This window comes from Macrotis lagotis, chromosome 6 (genome assembly GCF_037893015.1).
Source record: "Macrotis lagotis isolate mMagLag1 chromosome 6, bilby.v1.9.chrom.fasta, whole genome shotgun sequence".
In the NCBI taxonomy this organism is placed as follows: Eukaryota; Metazoa; Chordata; class Mammalia; order Peramelemorphia; family Peramelidae; genus Macrotis; species Macrotis lagotis.
In genome coordinates this window covers 128,400,028-128,420,705 of record NC_133663.1, presented here as the reverse complement: position 1 = coordinate 128,420,705, position 20,678 = coordinate 128,400,028, and the positions used below count along the sequence as shown (strand labels likewise).

The window sequence follows — 20,678 nt, the reverse complement described above, 5'->3', positions numbered from 1 at the left end:
GATGTATGCCTATCAGAGATGTATGCCTAAGAGAATCTAATTTCCCTTATTTTACAGATGAGGAAACTGTGGCACAGAGAGGTTAAATTTTTTTTGCCCATGGTCACCTGGGCAGTAATTAAAAAACTCAGATTTTAGGACTTTTAAAGTCACTGTTCTTTTACTAATATTATGTGGTTTCTAATACTCAGTGGACAACCTGCATAAGTTCACTGATAATCAGGCAATATAAAATATGCTAAAGTACCCAAACATGTTGAATGGACCTTTTGTTCCAGGTTTGCAAAAAGATACACAGGATGGTCAAACATGGATGGGTGGCAATCTGCATCACTGGAAGGTTTATTCACATGTCTAAGTTTACAAATACATCAAGTGTCAAAGGAAAAAGTGGCATTAGGCTTTTCTGTAGACACTGATAAAAGTTAAATTTCCTTATTTTTACTGTCACTTGGCTTCCCCTTCCAGTTTTATTTTGCCAAAAATTAAAAAACAAAATATTCCAATAAAGTATGTATAAAGAGGAAGTTTTCAGCCTATAGCCAAAGTGGTAGAATTAAGGCCAACAACATTCAAACTTAGACCCATATTTATGAAGTTTTAAAATGTGTTACAGAAGGTCTCAAGGATAACAAAAACATAAAGTTTTTAAAGAAAAAGCATATCTATCTTCCAATCAAATTTCTATATGTCATAAAGAAAAGCACATTTATAATATTCATATTCTCTATGATAAAGTAATTTCCACATTATATAATAATCTACTAAATGTGAGATAGGATCCTCATTCATGAAAGTTTGTAGTGGATATTAACCTCCTAGTCATAAAAGTATCTTTACTAAAACATAATTATGACATGCTATAGTGTTTAGCACAATGTCTGGCACAAATTAAGTTCTTAATAAATGCTTGCTGACTTGTTAACTTGACTTTATAGCAAGGCCACCCTGAAATTACTGAGGTGTAAAAGCAAAAAAATCCCAAAAAAAATTTAGTATAAAAGTTGACTATTCTTTAGAGAGGTCTCATTAATACCAAATTGTGAGAAGGAACTAGTATTTTAGGAGAGAGGATTATAATTCAAGAGTCCTGATAACAAACAAATCATAATTCCAAAGGAATAAAGATGAAATATACTACTCACCTCCTAACAAATAGGTGATATATACTTAAAAAACAGAATAAATCATATGTTCTTGAACTTGATCAGTAAGGAATCTGCTTTGTTTGAATATGCATATGAGTTAAGAAAGTACTTTTTTAGTTATGGGGAAGTTCTATATATTTGTTTTAATGAGAAACAGAAGAAAGAGAGAGAATGAGAGCTTGCTAATTAAGAAAAATATTAAAGCAAAAAATAGAAATTAGACATTGGAAAAGTGATCATAGGGGCAGCTAGGTAGTGCAGTAGACAGAGCACGGCCCTGGCGTCAGGAGTACCTGAGTTCAAATGCGGCATCAAACACTTAATAATTACCTAAACTGTGTGGCCTTGGGCAATCCACTTAACCCCATTACCTTGCAAAAACTAAAAAAAAAAAAAAACAAAAACCTAAAAAAAGTGATTTATAAAGTGATTTGAGATTTCATATGTTATGCATAGTAATTCCAATTCTGAGGTCATATAATTTGAAATTATGGGAAAGTCAATATAATTTATGTTGGTTATGTTCCAAGCAAGCTTACTCTTTCATTCTATTCAGAGTGATTTTTTTTCTATCTAGGAACCAAAATACAATTTCCATTCACATGTTTCAAGTATTCCTACTGTCTCATATACAACTATCCTCCTCAGATCAAATATCAATAGCCTCCTCAGATCACCATCAAGAAGTAGTCTTAATACTTACTATTATTCATTCTTCCTAACTGTAGGCATTCTCTCCCGCCTCAACTATTCATAAAACAATTTGTCTAGATCTATTTCAACCTCAATCATGTTATATTTTCTATTTTATATATATATATATAGCTATGTATGTCATAACCTTTGTAGTACATAGTCTGCTGCTTGAAAAGGACTATTTTCACCTTTTTGTCTCCAATGTCTTATAAATTGCCTAACTGATGTGTATTGAGTTGAACTGAATTCTCAGTTTATAACAGTATTTGTGCTTTAAGGTTTGCAATATCATCTTATTTAATACTAAGAACCCTATGAAAAAAAAGGTCTGATTATTCCCATTTACAGTGGAGGAAACTGAGGCTCAGAAAAGTCAAATGACTTGTTCAGAATTGCATAACTATTAATTATCTGAGGTAAGAGTCAAACTCAACTCCATTCTCTTGGCTGAGTCCAAGGCTGTTTCCAACACACCACAATATATTTCATATAATCTATGACTAATCTTAACTACAAAATTCAAGCTAAATCATATTATTTCTCAAAAAAACTATACAAACCCACATAAACATGTACACAAACACATATACATGTACACAAGCACATATACATCTCCTTTAGAATACAAAGATGACAGTATGGCTGAATATCCGAGATAGCTCCTGCTATCTGCCATACTCTTCCTAGAATACTCTCCCCTCCTCGGACCCCTGCCTAGCAAACTCTATTGATCCTTCCAGTTCCAGCACAAGGTCTCTTCCTATTTTAAATCTATGGCAATTTTTCCTATTGCTAAAATGTTATCATACTCATCAGTGTTACTCATTTGGACACTTAATTATACTGTCATATGTCATTATAAACAATATTTTGTCAACACATGACTTATTCATTTTCATTCTCAACTCCCTCCCCCAGTCCCCAAATTTCTCTTTCTTAAGGGCTTCAAAGGTTAGATCTTAAACTTCTTTTTTTTTGTGCTCAAAGGGTCTAGGCATTAGTGCCAGACACATAATAGAGGTAGTGAATATTTGTTGAATTATATATCTGTGAAAGCATATTTAACACTTCAAACTAGAAACAATAATAATTTTGCAGTGACATTTTTTATTTCTTTGATAATTATCTATATTACTACTAGTGTATTATTGGAGAAAAACAAAAGTGCAACAAACTCTTTAAAATTACATAAGGCAATATAGGTGACATTTTCTTATGTAATAAAACTATTTAATTAGTGAGAAGCCCAACACTGGGGGAAAAAAACAAACTCATATGCCAAGAGCAATAGACCTCTCTTTTTGGAAGCAAACCCCCAAAAGTTTAACTCCAAAGAGATGTAATATGGAAGGAACAGAAATTTAGAATTAAAAGACTAGTTTAAATTTCAATTCTGCCACTAACTATCTAAGGTCTAGAGAATTTAAGTGACTTATAAGTAACCTTAGACAAGTCATTTAAACTCCCTGGACTTCGGTTTCCTCATCTGTAAAATACGAAGCTTAGACTAGGTGACCTCTAAGGTCCCTTTCCAGCTCCGAATGCATATGGTGTGTATATGTGTAGATACACACACACACACACACACACACACACACACACACACACACACATATATATTCAGGGGATATATCTATGAGACATAACTAGGAAAAATGTTCAGTAAAAAATATGAATGTCTAGCATGAATATTCAATGATGTATCTCTATTCAAGGGAAAGAACTATTTGAGTCCTAACTAGTAAAAACTTGTATACCTATATTTCAGTCAATAAATTTCATTAGCTAGATATTATTCATTCTAGAGAACATATTTTTTAACTAGAGGCCTCAGAAACTACTTAACTAGGAAAAAAAGTGGTACATTATAGTCACATTGCCCAAGGTTTGAAAGCAGATTTAATAATAATCATCATCGAGCTTTTTGGTTAACAACCACATCTGTCTCTAACAATAGCTCTTTTGTGTCCAGCTGAAGGATCATGGCAAGTTTATGCAAAAGACAGATATTACTACCAGAAAGTCCTACAAGGGTATCATCTATCTGGAATCACCTTTGATATACAGAGAAGAAAGTCATATGCCACCTGGACATCCTTACCACAGCATGGTAATCATCTTGATTAGTATAAACAACTAGACAAAACGTGAGGTATGAGATGTTGCTACTTGGAGAAACATGCACCTGGAATGCTTTATGAACAACTCTAAATGTTCTAAGATCCTTGTGATATTCCACAGCTATATTTGACATAACAAATCAACTATTAAAACAAATGATAGCCTAGTCAATGATTGGTTATATTAATGTGTAAAATTAGAAAAAAGGCAATTTCTGTCATTGACAGAAATAGATAATTAAGTTCACAAGTTAAATTAAGACAAAAATAAGGAAATAAAATAGAAAATAAAAAAAATACCTCTGTTTGACCTTCATGGGCACTCGATTCATGGGTAACTCGAATAGCCTGAAATGAGAACACATGGCATTCATGGAACAATTACCACATTCAATTTTATATATGAATATAAGACAATGTTAAGGTTGTAAGACTAATCAACAATAATAATCAAAGTAGGAATGAAATAACAGGAAATAAACTTAATTCTACTTGGTCCCAGAATGGAGAACTAGGATTAATGGGTAAAAGTTGGAGGGAGGCAGATTTTAGTTCAATATAAGCAAAACCTGCTAATAATTCCAACTATCCAAAAAATAAAATGCACTGCCTTAGGTTGTACTCAGTGGATAAAGAAATGAAAAGAGCCTTAGAACTGAGAGAGACACAGAGGTCAAAGAGTCAAAACCCCTTCATTTTACAGATGAAGAAATTGATGCTCAGAGATAAAGCAACTTCCAAGAACACAAGTAGTAAGTAACAAGAATGGGATTTGAAATCTTTCCACTGTGCCATATTCAACCTTCTTTCACAGGTGAAAAAGCTGAAGCCCAAACTGATAAAATAAGAAAATAATTTGAGTAATTACTCAATGTCCTTAAGGCAGAGGCAGGATAAATAAACTTGCTGGGTATGTTCTAGTGGACACTTCAGAGTTAGTGCTTTGAGGTCCTTTCCAAAAACCTAAAAGGCTAGCCGGTCATAAAAGTACCTTAGCTACCCTAAGTCATCCTAGACCCACAAAAAAAGCTCAGTCTTATTCTGTGGAAATCAGAAAATTATAAAATTTAATTAACATTTAAACATAAGTAAATATACTTATTTCAGTTAATTAATAAAACTACTTCATCAAGGAATTAATTTTATTTTGACAGACTATATATAGCAGAGCTGGTGATGCTTATTTAAGGCACTACTCAATGAAACATAAGAGAGGGGCTAATGCCAAAAAGACTCACCTCGTCTGTTTGAATTTAAAGATAAACTATCCTCCTACACAGGTCAGGATATTTTATTGAGAAATGCAATGCTATCAATCAATTCATAAGGGTGAGGTTAATCAATATTTATTTCTCTGATGGTACACAATTTAAACGGAGTTAAAAGAAAAGGACACTAAATTTGGAGGCAAAGAATTCCAATTCTAATCCTGGCTCTGTAACTTACTATCTTCATGATCTTGGGTAAGGCAATTTAACCTCTTTAGGGTCTCTGCTTTCTTACCTGTAAAACAAGTGGCACAAACTAAATGATCTCTTAGGTCTCATCCTGCTCTAGAACCTATGAAAACTCTAAAAAGATCTCTTCATGCATAACCCACCATTAAATATAGCCCACCCCATGCAACAATTTGATCACTGTCACTCCTTTCTATTAGAAAGAAGAGGACAAAAAAAAAACTTGCAAGATGCATGTTTTGATACAGATGACTAAAAGAAATTATATAATTGAATTTAGTTTAAATATCAATATAATAATTCATGCAAATCCTATAAAAGAAAAAATGCTAGAAAAGAACATCAACGAATCACTTAAAAAATAAACACAAAAAGAAAATCATTTTTAAAGGGGACCCAGACAAACAGGAAAAAGTTGGAATTACCATGTTCATTTGAATTACTGAAAAAATAAAAAATTCTTGGCATGCTATTTGCAGCTTTTCAGAATTAAAAAAAATTGTAAGTGTGCTGGCATTCAGAAGTAACATGATCAAATCAACACATTACAGAGTGTCTACTATGGATGCTATGGCAGGTAGGAAAGTCACAGAACTAGATCTCCATACTTAAGGAACTTATAATCTGTGTTAATAAATATTACTTTTTAGAAGGCACACATATTTAATATAATATAGTAAATAAGAAAATTCAAGTATCATAAATAAAAAAAATTTAAATTTATCAGTTTTATTTTCAAAGATTCAATTTTAAGTTCTACAGTTACATAAGTTGCTGAAATACTGAAAAGCAGAATTATGTAACCCATTTATTCAAACAAAAAAATAGGACAAGCCTAAGAATAGTAATGAGCATATATACTAATTAGAATGTGGTCTAACACCCGATTTTAAAGTATGTGTTCCTACCCTCTTCTGCTGGCCAGGTCTGAAATGCTACTGAACATAGAGGGTGCTACCAGGCATATATTTGTTTATGAAAGAAAATGGTAAAGAGGAGAAGGGAAGAAGAAAATAAGCATATATTAAAACTTACAGAATAAGGTGCTTTTACTTCCCAGCAATAGTTTTGAATAGAGAAAAGAAAACTTGTTTTTTTTAAATGTAAATTTTATGATGCTAGATGGAATAGAACCAGCTATTAATAAGTTTTTCCATGATATAGAGCACTGCCTACCCTTCACACACAAGACAATGCACTTTGACACAGGTCTGCAGAATCCCTCTACTTTCTTTGCCCCCCTGCCTGCTGAGCAATGAGCACAGAGACTCTTCCAGGGCCAGCTACTGAGGTAGCTCCCAGGGCAACAGCAGGGCACTCACTGGGGCAAGGAAACTAGTGTGGTTGAAGAAAGGTGAGAGGCTAGAAAAAGGATCTCAGGATGTAAGGAAGGGGGAAAAGTGGAGTCAGGTTTAAGAAGAAGGACTTCAAATCAAAGTTGTGGGAAGATGGAGTTAAACCCTCAAGAATAGGTCTTGATATCAACTTGCCTCTACTTTCCTTTAAAAAAAAAAAAAAATATATATATATATATATGTATATATATTTATATATATATATATATATATATATATATATTTGTTTGTTTGTTTGTTTGTGTTTGCAAAGTAGTGGGGTTAAGTGGTTTGCCCAAGGCCATACAGCTAGGTAATTATTAAGTATCTGAGGCCAGATATGAACTCAGGCCCTCCTGACTCCAGGGCCAGTGCTCTATCCACTGCACCATCTAGCTGTCCCTAAACTACCTATCTTGATGAAGGCTAAGATTACATTTACTATTGAGGCTGCCAAATTACTCTTTGATTCATGTTGAGCTTGTAATGCACTAAAACAAACAGGTCTTTTTCAAATGAACTGCTATCAAACCATGCTTGAATTTCTGATGCTCTTTTAAAACCTTCTTTTTTGAGAGGCACAGGGACTATTCCACCTGTATTATTTTGCACTGCTACCACTTGTTGCTTCCAACTAGTGTTGCTACCACCTTTCCTTCTTGACCTACTGAGAATCCACAAAGGAGAAACAGGGGAAAAAAATGCTTTCTGTGGACATCTTTCATTTATATTCCACCAAACAAAGCTATATCTAAATAATAATTATGGGCATTTATACAAGATTTAACCACATTTTAGAGGACAATGTGATTCATGTTCTCTTAAGCACTGTCACAGAAGCTAAAGTGGGGCTGTATGTAGGGCTAAGATTATCAAAGAGGTATAAAGTGTCTAGATGAAGTGTGATAAAATAGGGTAAGAATAGGAATACTGCTGAGGTGACCAATGCTAGGACTGAAAGTGCCAGTAGCAGTGGTAAGGAGCAAATAATAAAGAACTATGAGGTTTACCTTTCCCTCCATCAATACCACCACCAACAATGCTGTTGCCCGAGGCCTTGGCTTGGAGCAGTACCTGACAGTGGCCAGGGGAAGAGAGGAAAGGTGTATTACACATGGCCATTGGTAGGTAGAGTAATACCTCTTGAATATAGTTAGAAAACATTTATACATGTTGTCCTTCTGGAACAGTTCACCTGTATATGAAAAATAATGATAAAAAAGGTACTGACTTCATATTTTTCTAGGTATCTGGCTCTTTCTTCGGGACTCATACTTAGAGATTCTTCCAAGAACTTTTTCAATGTTGATCCAGATTCTAAAAATATCAAAAATGACAATGAGAAATTTATTTAACAGATAAAGTGTAAAGAGTTGCATGATGATATAAGGACTGTATTTTTTCCTGGGCTCCAGAGGACAGAGAAGTAGATTTTGAGATAAATACAAAGAAGAATTTCCTATCAATTAGAACTGTTTGAAAGTAAATTAGATGCCGCATTAAGGTAAAAAAAACCCCACTAATATTAGAGATGTTCAAATCAAGCACATTAGCATAAGGATTCACTCCTTGGACAGGAGGTTGGGTTGAATGATCACTTTCAAACTTTTAGATTTGATGATGCTATAACATAAAATCCTCTTCCTGCCCTAAATTCTTCCCTTAAGTAAATCAGGCAATAAGTATAACCTCCTTTTCTAAAATATAAACAAAATGTAAAAATTCAGACCTGAGCATTTTTACCATTGATTATCAAGAACAATAAGTTTCTTAAAAGTAGTATGATTTACTTTTTAAAGTCAAAAATTAACAAGTTTTAAAATATAGCACTATATTAATATATTTTATTTATGTTTAAATATTTATATTTATTCAAATAAGTATATGAATATATATTATACATTTTTAAATTATAGAGGTCACATGGTTGAAAAGAAAATGGAATTTTAGGATAAATAAGATATATCACCTTTTAGATATAAGTTAGAACAGTGCTGGTACATAGCAAATGCTTAATGAATGCAGATTTCCATCCTTCCCTCTTGATGATATTTTTTTTTTTGGAAGAACATGCCTATCTTAAAACATTAGGATGCAAAAATAAATTTCTGTTCAAGCCCTGACTTCCCTTTTGCTAAAATGTGACAGAACAAATACCTAAAATAGAGTAAGAAAGAATTAGAGCACCACCTACTGTCCAAAACAATCAATTTAAAACTACAAAGGAAAAAATATCAGGAGTGAGAAATTATTTACCAAAATTCATTTTGTCTTTGTTGTTAGCAATGGCGTGGATCAGCCCAATTGTTCCACAGGCATTACTGATGGTTTGCTTCATGAAATATACTGATTCTGTGACGTCTTGTCCTTGTGATTTTATTTTTTCTTCCTCTTCTATTCTGAATACTTCATACTATTTTGGTTTTTAAAAAAAAAAGGAAAAAGGTCAATATTCTGTAGGTAGAAAATAATATTACATTCATGTATTAAATGCAAAAATTCATATCATTTATATGACAGATTAATAATTTTTTCAAACAAAATTAAGATGAAATATTTTATTACACTCAAAATGTCAATGATTCTAAAGAAACTTTACTAGTTTTTTTAAAGACTCAAAAATTCACACAAACTTTTAAAGTTAAAAATTACCCTTCATAGGATTAATCTGAAAATGATATATAGGTCAATCTATGGAGCAAAGTTCAGGAATCTCTTTATTGCTAGTTACCAATAATAAATAAGTAATGGTCTAATATGTTACTAGCAAGTGACAAGGGGAAAAGTTAGTCAAGGAAAGAATAGGAAAACAAAGAAAGTAGGAGAAGAGGGAAAGTGAGGTACATAAGGTAGGGAGTGAAATGATGTCATTACCAATTGGCTCAGGTGCCCCTCAGCTGCTGAGTACCACTGACAGAATATAAACCAATCTAAAATACAGAACATTTGAAATGCTGATGTTAAATTTATCCTATATTATAACTTGTTTTGTCCATTCAACTGCTACTTCAGCAAATGAGACAGAGGGAAAAAGGGGGGGGGGACGGACAAGCCTCTATTAAGTACATAATACATGAGACATTGTGTAAGTAAATGGTTTACAAAAACTATTTCACTGGATCCTCTTAATAACCATGAGAGACAGGGGCTTATTTTCTTAACCCCATTTTACAGCTGAGGAGGAAGAAGCAGAAGAATATGAATGACTTGTCAGATAACATGGCCATTAAGTGTCTAAGATCAGACTTGAATTTAGGCCTTCCTGATTCCAGTGATATATCACTGTGCCACCTAGCTAGGTATGAGAAAGTACCTAATGTTGGGAGATCACCTAATTTAATCAAGATATGACTACATCATATCTTTCTCCCAAAAATGTTTCAAAAGAAACATTAGGTGAACTAAAGTTGAAATTCCTTGAAAATATATATGGGTGTATACATATAACTGAATATTACTGGATATATATATGTATGTATATATATACATACATTATATATATATACATCACCTAGAAAAAATTTAAATGTTGATTTTATAATTAAAAATGTACTTATGGAGGGTCCAGCAGGAGATGGCGACAAGAAGGGATCGAGTCTTAGGAGCTCTCTGATAAAAACTCATAAACTAAGGACTCTAAACTTTCGAGAGACAGAACCCACAAAGGGACCCAGCGAGGCAGTTCTCCTACTCAAGGTAACCTGGAAAAGAGCAGAAAGGCTCTGCTCCCCAGGGTTGGAGGGGCGGCCCGGAAGAGGGGTGGCCCGCTAGAGGGGTGGCCCGCTAGAGGGGTGGCCCGCTAGAGCCAAAGAACTTCAGCCTCCCGGAGGCAGCCCCAGGGTGCTGGGAGCCGCGGCCCACAGCAGCAGGGGGAGTCTCCTGGGCTGCACCCCAGGGAGCACCTGCACGGAGTGGGGGACCAGCGGGGGACCTCTGCCAGAGCAAGCACATGGAGCCCAGCCCTCAGGGCACACAGCTAGCAGCCTGGTCTTTCCGAAGCCTAGAACCGGAAACAGAAGCAGGTAGCTGGTAAGCAGGAGCCCCCAGGGCATGAGCCCATTGAGCTGAGGGAGGGGAGTGAAGAGAGAGAGAGACTGCAGAGCTCTGTCCTCTGCCCCTGGAACAGGACTCTGGGGCTCTGACCACATTCAGATCCTGATCACAGTCTAGGCCCCCCCCCATAGAACAGCAGGGCCCCCCCCCACCTCGGCCCCATGGCAGAGGGGGGCGCTTATGGTCATTCACATACCAAGAGGGAGGACAGAGCCTCACACACTGAGACCCTTGTGGCAGTGTCCCAAAAGCTCAGGAAGCACCCCCAAAAAACAGGCTTAGGCTGGGAAAATGAACAAAGAAACAAGAGGAAGACCATTGAGAGATATTTTGCAAATGAGCCCAAGAAGGATCAAAACACTCAGTCTGAAGATGAGGAAGCACAAGCTCCTGCATCTAAAGACTCCAAGAAAAACAGAAATTGGGCTCAGGCTATGATAGAGTTCAAAAAAGACTTTGAAAATCAAATGAGGGAGTTAGAAGAAAAACTGGGAAAAGAAAGGAGAGAGATGCAGGAAAAACATGAAAATGAAGTCAGCAGATTAGTCAAGGAAATCCAAAAAAATGTTGAAGAAAATAGCATGCTAAAAACCAGCTTAGGTCAAATGGATAAAACAGTTCAAAAAAGTTATTGAGGAGAAGAATGCTTTAAAAAGCAAAATTGGCCAGATGGAAAAAGATAAGAAAACTCTCTGAGGAGAACAAATGCTTCAGACAAAGAATAGAATTCAGGGAGATTGATGAATTTACCAGAAATCAGGAATCAATACTTCAAAACCAAAAAAATGAAAAATTAGAAGAAAATGTGAAATATCTCATTGAAAAAACAACTGATATGGAAAAAAGACTTAGGAAAGATAATTTGAAAAGTATTGGAATACCTGAAAGTCATGATCAGGAAAAGAGCCTTGACATCATTTTCAAAGAATTACTACAGGAAAATTGCCATGATGTTCTAGAAGCAGAGGGCAAAATAGAAATGGAGAGAATCCACTGATCCCCCTGAGAAAGAGATCCCAAAAAACCAACCCCCAGGAATATTATAGCCAAGTTCCAGAACTCCCCAGTCAAAGAGAAAATATTACAAGCAGCCAGAAGGACACAGTTCAAATATCGTGAAGCTGCAGTCAGGATCACACAGGACTTAGCAGCAGCTACATTGGAAGCTCATAGGGCTTGGAATACAATATACCGGAAGGCAAAAGAGCTTAGAATGCAGTCAAGAATGAACTACCCAGCAAGGCTGAATGTCTTCTTCCAGGGAAAAAGATGGACTTTCAATGAACCAGGGAAATTTCAAAGGTTCCTTTTGGAATGGCCAGAGCTGAACAGAAGGTTTGATCTTCAGATACAGGACTCAGGTGAAGCATGGAGATTGGAGGAGAGGGGGGAAATATGAGGGACTTAATGAGGATGAACTGCATGTATAGAAAAATGATACTGATAATATTCATATGAACCATCTCAGTTAATAGAGCAGGTAGAGGGAGCTTTTATAATTGAAGCACAAGAGAAAGCTGAATTCCAAGATAAAATATGGAGTAAAAATGGAGTCAATAAGAAAAAAAGGGAAATGGAATGGGAGAAAGAAAAAGGAGAGAGGGAATAGTCAAAGCTATTTCACATAATAAGATTTTTTTTTATTACATTGAGTTATTGCAATGATATGGAAGGGGGGAGGCAAGGGGTAATGAGGGAACATTTGCTCTCATCAGAGATGGCTAGGACAGGAAACAGCAAATATACTCAATGGGGTATAGACATCTAGAGTAAGAAGGAGGGGGGAGCAGGGGGAAGGGGTGGGGATGTAAATAAAGGAGGAGAGGATGGACCATGGGGGGACAGTGGTCAGATATAACACATTTTCTTTTTTACTTCTTGCAAGGGGCTGGGATTGGATGGCCTGCCCAGGACCATAGGGCCAGGTGGATTCTGAGCCTAAGGGGTGTTATGGGGGCTCAGGGCTTCTTGGCCCCAGGGCCAGGGATCTGTCTGCTGCGCCACTCAGTGACCCTACAGCAGAGTCAGAGTGAAAGGAGAGAGAAAATATAGTACATGGTAGTGGAGAAATAAGAAAGGAGGGAGTTGCGATCAGAAATGACAACGTTGGAAAATTATGGAAGTAACTTTTGTGATGGACTTATCATAAAGAATGTGATCCACTCACGATAGAGTTGATGGTGTTCGAACAAAGACTGAAACACATTTTTTGTTATTATTATTTGGGGGAGGGTGCAGGGCAAGTGGGGCTGGGTGGCCTGCCTGGGGCCACATAGCAGGGTGATCATTGGGTGTCTGGGGCCAGATTCGGACCCAGGTGCTCCTGGCTCAAGGGCCAATGCTCTGTCTGCCACCCAGCCACCCCTACTATTATTACTATTTTATTTTATTTTGGGTCTTTTTTTTTTTCCTTCTTTTTGGTTTTTGCAGGGCAGTGGGGATCGGGTGGCTTGCATGTCACATGGCTGGGTGATTATTGGGTTTACGAGGCTAGATATGGACTCGGGTGCTGGTGGCTCTCGGGCTGATGCTTCGTCCATTGCACCACCTGGCCATACCTACAATTATTACTATTATTTTTTTTAATTTTAATTTTTTTCCTCCCCCCCTTTACTTTTTTGCCCAAGCAAGTCTATCTATATTCATGGGGGAGGGGTATTTTGTTTACTTGTAAACAAGTATATCTTATTAATGTAAAGAAAAACATTTGTACAAAATGAGAATAAAAAATAAATTTAAAAACAAATAAAAAATGTACTTATGTATGTGACTGTTTTTGATAAAGTATTTTTTAAGTCAATATCCTTAGTAGGAAATTTTGAAAGGAAGAAATCTAAACAATAGAAACTATATAAAAACTACTTCAAACCATTAAGTACTGTGAATTAAAGCAACTCCAAGGCTCTACCTCATACTAATCAAATTTGCAAAGATGACAGAAAAGGAAAATGACAAATGTTGGGAGTAGAGGGGCTACAGGAAAACAGGCAAATAGGCAGGTGGTGGAGCTGTGAATTGTTCCAGAAACCAATTGGGAATTCTACTCCCAAAAATCATCAAGTTGTGCTGAATCTTTAAGGCCAGTGATATTTCAAACAGGCCTATAACCCAAAGAGAGCAAAGAAAGGAAAAGGACCTAAACTACACATGCAAAAATATTTATACTTGCTCTTCTCATAGTAGCCCCAAACTGGAAACTAAGGGGTTGCCCATCTATTGAAGAATGGCTAAACAATTATAGTATAGAAATGATATGAAGATATTGTTCCCTAAGAAATGACACTGGCCCAAGTTAATCCTAGCCCAGAACAGTAGAATGTCAAATCAATATCCTAAATGATTTTAAAACACCTAAGAAAAATATTTCTTATTGAAGAATTGAAGAATTATATAAATCAAAGGGCAAAATCTGTAAATGATGAAGATTTCCAAAATAGTTCCAAAGTATTCCAATTGGCACAGAAAAAATGCTGTAATCTTTTGAGGCGTTTTCTGGGCACCCCACCCCACCCCTGTCTGTCTCTCTCTCTCTCTCTCTCTCTCTCTCTCTCTCTCGCTCGCTCTAAGTTGCACATGTAGTGGCAACTACATATTGCCTCAGTTTCATGGAACTGGATCTATGTTGATATAAGCTTCTTTCCTCCCTTTTTTTCTCTTAAGCACTTTAGTCCTTTTTTAAGCATCAACTTCTGCTAAGAAGCTCACTATCTTGCTGCCTCTCCAGAAAGCTTAACCTATGAACTATATGCAGTCACCTATGAACTTTATGTAGCAACTTGTAAATTTCTGTAATAATATGTGAACTTTGCAGTAACCTGTGAATTAAAACCAATGCCTTTCTTTACCTCCCTGAGTCAGAATGGTGTTTTTCACCTAAACAAACTGATCTTTCAGCCAGCCCCCTTTCCTTGGGGGCATTTTACCATCATCCCAATCATCCCAATCTAAAATCAACATAATTTGAGTGGCGAAACTGACTTCAGAATCTACCTTTGGAATTTTTCAAAATCATAACACAAAGGAAATGAAAAGTATTTCTACTAAATTACTTCCTTGTTTATGTTCAGAGAAATTACCAGTAAAGTTCTTTTGAAAATAAATGTAAGAAAACAATTCACAGGAGTTTATAGAAAATTAAAAATTTTAAACAGTTAAAAAGTGCCAGATTCTCTTCAAAATTATACTCTTGGGGGCGGCTAGGTGGCGCAGTGAATAAAGCACCAGCCCTGGAGTCAGGAGTTCCTGAGTTCAAATCAGACCTCTGACACTTAATAATTACCTAGCCATGTGGCCTTGGGCAAGCCACTTAACCCCACTGCCTAGCAAAAACCTAAAAAAATAAAAAATAAAAATAAAAAATTATACTCTTAGAGTCATTTAGATTTAACAGGCTATTTTCCAGGCACAATGACCTCTCATTAAGTCAGTAAATTGTCTATAATTAATGAGACAGATTTTCTTTAGATGAAAACATAAAGCAAATTATCTTAATGCTTTCAGTCTCTAAAATTTAAAAGATCCCTATTAAAGTCTCTTAAAACTAGAATGGAAACAATGTATATACTGACCAGGAATAAAAGCCAATTAGATACATCTACAATTGTATTAGGAATGGTAGAGTAAAGATTATTTGGAGATTAATGTCTATTTGATTAAAACCAAGATTTCTGAGTTCCAATAAAGAGGGCTCTGGTAAGAACAATGTTCTGCTCCATGAAATTAAGCTCCTCGTGTCTTGTGGCTAAAAAGACTCTAGGCACAGGCTGCTGACATCACTTTCTGGTTTCCTGAATTCAAAGCAGTCCCAGGAATTCTGCTCCAATTGCTTTCCAATGCTTGAATGGTGAAAACAACTGAGCCAAGTAAACATCACTGGGGGCTCAATAACTCAAGGTATCCTCAATGCATAACCTTCCTCTATATTTGTAAAGTCATTTTTTTAAATGCAAATTTACATTTCAGTACTACTTCTGCTTTCACTTAGCATTATGCTCATTTTTATATTTGCTTTGACAAGTTGATGGTCTTACTATATGTAGAAAGTTGATCCAGGAAGAAATCTATCAGTTAAGAATGATTTCCTATCTGCTAAAATATAATCAAAAGGGGAAGCTGGGTAGTACAGTGGATACAGCACCAGTCCTGGAGTTAGGCGAGCCTGATTCATATCTGGCCACAGATACTTAATAATTACCTAACTGTGTGACCTTAGGTAAGTCACTGTAACCCCACTGCCTTGCAAAAAAAAAATCAAATTCTGAGGCAGTTTACTGGTACAATAGATAAAGCATCAGTCCTTGAGTCAGAAGAACCTGAATTCAAATCCAGTCTCAGATACTTAACACTTGTGTGACCATGGTCAGATGAATTAAGCCCAATTGCCTCACCAATTGGGCCTCACCAAACACACACACACACACACACACACACACACACACACACACACACACAAGCACACATGTTTGTCTGTGTATATCTATGGATATCTGAGGACTTGTGGTCAGGCCATTAAGATCACTCAGGGAAGTTATCCTACAAAGGCTAAGAAAATCTTTTGTTAACTGCTGAATCACCCTATAGGAATCTCATTTTGTTCCAATATTTGACATAAACTACCAGAGAACTATGCCAAGTTAATTCTAGCCCAAAACAGTAGAATACCTACTTCAGTATCTTAAATGATTTTATGACACCTAAGAAAAATATTTCTTACTGAAGAATTTTCTTAACTTAAAATACTAAACAAGTCAAAGGACAAAAATTGTAAATGGTAAAGATTTCCAAATAGTTCTAAGTGTTCCAATCATCCTAATGTAGGGTGGAGAGTCAGCATTTGGAAAATAACTTATTAAATCTAAATGGCTATTAAGAGTTCAACTTAGAAGGGAATGTTGGGCTATTAATTTCATTTTCTGGATTGTATTTACCATGTTAAGCAATTTATTAGCATGAGCCACCTGCATCATCTTTAAGGCTTTGGCCCTTTTCCTGATTCATATTTTCCAATACATGTTTTTGTCACCTTCACCTAAAATATTCATATTTTTGCATTAAAAATCACATAGTACCAATGTATACTTTACTTAATTTGAAGGTCATATCAAATTCCTAGTAGGATTTTCTCTACCTCTTAATCTTCTGAGACATATTAGCATATGAATTTATTAGATGACTAAATAGTCCAAGAAATGATGTTTCTTTTTATACTTGGACATATAATAAAAACAAATTCCACCAACTCCTTTGTTTACCTCTCCTAGGTGGAACTTGTTGGCAGATGACCTGATATTGACTGTCTTCAGGAAATTGCAAGACTTTCTTAATGACTGCAATGTTCTCTTTAAAACAAAAAACTATCTTCTAAAACATTTTTCCTGAAATTGAGCCTTAACCAAAGGGCAATGAAGAGGCATAGAATGAGCACAAACATAATACAATACAGCCAAGAAATTCTGAAAATTCAGAATAAAGAATGTCATCAAAGAAATTTGAGTGAAAATTAAGGTATGCAGGTACCTTGGGAAGAGCAAAGGTTAGCCAGAAGCTTCTATATGCTCTTATTTATTTACATCCTTATGATGTCAAGAGAAGGTAACAAACTGCTGGATCACAAGGTGGAGGCTCTATGGTGAATTTACAGCAGATTATGGATAAGAGCTATGCAGATGAGCAGGCATAAATAGATTGTGATCTCTAACCCTAGAGAGAATAACTTCACAAATAAGGTTACAGATACATCTGAGCATATTTTACATCTTATTAGGCCCAATGTTCTGGGCTAGGATTCTAGCATTCAATGTGGTAGCTATCCCTCTCTGTCTTATGGTCTCTCTGCTCAGCTCACCTGGTAAGTACATCATCTATAAGCCTTTTTCCAAGAAATTGATAAAAATATGAAGCAGTACAGGGACATTCCACTAGAGAATCCTTCCAAGTCAACATCAAATCACTGCCATTCAATCTGTTCTAATCAGAACTCTCTAACACTGTCTTGTTCATATCTTTCCATCTTTTGTACAAAAATGTAAAAAGAAATGCAAATTATTAATAATATTACAAAATTCACCAAGTCATCAGTACAAAAGAAACAAAAATACAACCATGAATATTTCATCTCATGAGCCTCATATTAGCAAAGATGGCAGACTCACTAATGTACTAACAATACCAGAGTTCTGGAAAACAATTTGGAACTATCTTAGGAGTCATTCAGTTGCTGATGCCCCTCAAGAGGATTGAAAATAGAAGGGAAAAAAATCTATTCTATTAAAAAAAAAAAACCGTAGCCCAACTTTTGCAGTAAGAATTGGAAATATGGTGGGTAAGTATCAGTTGGGGAATAGCTAAACAAAGTGAATATGTTGGAATATGAATATGAATATGTTGGAATAGTCTTGTATTGTAAGAAATAACAAATATGAAGAACTTAGGAAGACTTTATGAACTAATGCAGAATGAAATAAGCAGAACAAAAAGAAAATTTATTCAATGACCACAATAACATGAAGGAAAATAAAAAATGTAACACATTAGAACTTTAATGAAAGATCAATTCTGGATTCAAAAGGACTTATTGTGAAATGAAACTCTCAATTCTTGGGATGATAGATGACAAACTCTTGGTACAAAATGAGACATATACATTGTTCAAAGAAGGTATATAATTGAAAAATGATACTACTTTTAATATTAAAATATTAAAAAAGAACAAAATATTTTTAAAAGAGCAAAAGACCACCAAATACTTCACTAAAATTTCAGTAAAATCTACTAAGAATTTCCCAGAAGTACACTAGCAAAAAAAGAAATAAGGTTAGTCTAGCATGACCTGATTTCTTGTGATTTCTTGCTTCCTTTTTCACATGTCCACTAACCATCGCTTTAAAATAGTCTAAAACTTTGCCAAGAACCAGAATAAAAATTAAATGACCTACAGTTTGGAGATTCCATTTTCTTTCCTTTCCTAAACATCAGGAAAACATTTGCCTTTCTCTCCAATTCTCCAGTGTTTGTCCCATTCTCTACCCTCTTTCAAAAACTGTTGACAGGGGCAACTAGGTGACGCAGTGGGAAGAGCACCGGCCCTAGAGTCAGAAGGATCTGAGTTCAAACACTTAATAATTACCTAGTTTTGTGATCTTGGGCAAGTCACTTAAACCCACAGCCTTGCAAAAATAAAAAATAAAATAAAAATTATTGACAGTTACTAAGTTGTCAGTGGTATTCATAAATTCTTTCAGTACCAACGAATACGTATAGTTCACCTGGGTCACTTTATATACTCTAGCTCTTCTTGCTTGTTACATGTACTTTGTGCATTTATATCTAGATATTTGCATTTTACTTCAAGTAGCTTTCCTGGATTCCTGTGAATTTGTGCATTTCTACACTCCTATTTCTTTTCTTCTACTATTGTTACTCTCTGTGAAGGAATGGATAACTTGAGGAGGGGCAGATCATTTTTCTGCCCTTAAAATTGTTTTTACCAAAAGCAGTGATCTATCAAATTCTAAAAATCAACAAGAAGAAACTGTAGTTTCATTTTAGTTCTTTAAATAAAGAACTGTGCTTTCCTTTAGATGTGGACAATTTACTTTCTTAATGCTAAGGATGAGACTGCACTTAAGAAATAAACTATATGTACGTGTGATGGTCTCTAAAATACACACTTCACACCTCCTTGATCTCCTCAACTATATTTCTGTCCACAAATAAAAGCCACAACTTGATATGTCTTAGAACCACTCTACCTTCAAGGTCTGGAACTTGTGACAGTCTCCTGTCTGACTATAACTTTTCTCCGTCTTATTTTTCACCCTCACTGTGAACAACAGTTCTTTGATTCCCCCATCTACTTTTACAAAAATCCAATTCTGACTTCACTTCCATTCCTTAACCAATATGATCCCCATAATTAGATATTTCAGGGTGGTCTTTCTAAAATTTTCATTCCTCTGCACACTCTCCCCTCACACTGTCACAATGACTGATGAAGCCTACTTACTCTGATCTTAAGTGGTTCAACAGGACTTCACTGGAAAAAGTCAGAAAATCAAGTCAAATGTCACCTAAAACAATCATCCCGAACTTTTTCTCAAATTAACAGTTATATTAGTTCTCCTCTTCTGGAATCCAGACCATCTGCTTTTACCTTACTCTCTACAGATCACTTTATCTCCTACTTGAGTGAAAACATTAAAGTGAGTTCCTTCAAATACTACATCCTCCACTTCAGAATTTCTCTGCATTGCTATTTAGAGAAAAGCTTATTTCCTTTCTAAGACTTCCTTCCAGTCTTTCCAGGACTTATGTCAATTCTTATTTTCATAATGCTTCAATCGCTTGCAATCTGGTTACCACCCCCCCCCCCCACTAAATGAAACCACTTTCAGAAGTCACCACTGATCTCTCAATCAAAATCAGAGGCCATTTCTTGGTCCTCAACCCCCTTGACCCTACACTTTTCTGATTCTCCAGTTTTGGATTGTTTCCTGGTATCAGCACGCACATGATGAAATACAGAATGGAAAACTTTATCAAAAATTTGATATTTGTATGATTACAATTTTACATGTGATGAAAATAACCCAGAAGTTAACAAATTCTTAGGGCTCTGGGCAACTCTCTAAAACTTTCTGTTGCAGAGAAGCTAACTACCTTCATAGGTAGTTTTCTCATCAAAGAAACGCCATGCCAGGGAATTCAGAGGTCCACTGATCCAAATGCTGAACAATAAATGTGAATATCAGGACCAAAAAAATCCAACTTAATCAATTAAACTAGTTTTTAAGATGTTCAAATAATTGCAATGGCTGACATTTTTAAGTTTACAAAGAATTTTATATACATCCTCTCATGTAATATACCAAT

The 20,678-nt window shown here is 35.5% G+C and overlaps 1 protein-coding gene across 6 annotated transcripts in view; it reads right to left on the bottom strand.

Annotated features, from left to right (window-relative positions):
• The window catches only part of UCHL3 (ubiquitin C-terminal hydrolase L3), a 130,086-nt gene that overhangs the window by 47,095 nt on the left and 62,313 nt on the right, over positions 1 to 20,678 (bottom strand). For all 6 annotated transcript variants that reach the window (XM_074191821.1, XM_074191819.1, XM_074191818.1 and 3 more), the window contains exons 3-5: positions 9,012 to 9,168; positions 7,987 to 8,072; positions 4,265 to 4,312 (exon numbers count right to left, since the gene is read on the bottom strand). In XM_074191821.1, the coding sequence (XP_074047922.1) occupies positions 4,265 to 4,312; positions 7,987 to 8,072; positions 9,012 to 9,168 (291 nt within the window). The remainder of the gene's footprint in view (positions 1 to 4,264; positions 4,313 to 7,986; positions 8,073 to 9,011; positions 9,169 to 20,678) is intronic.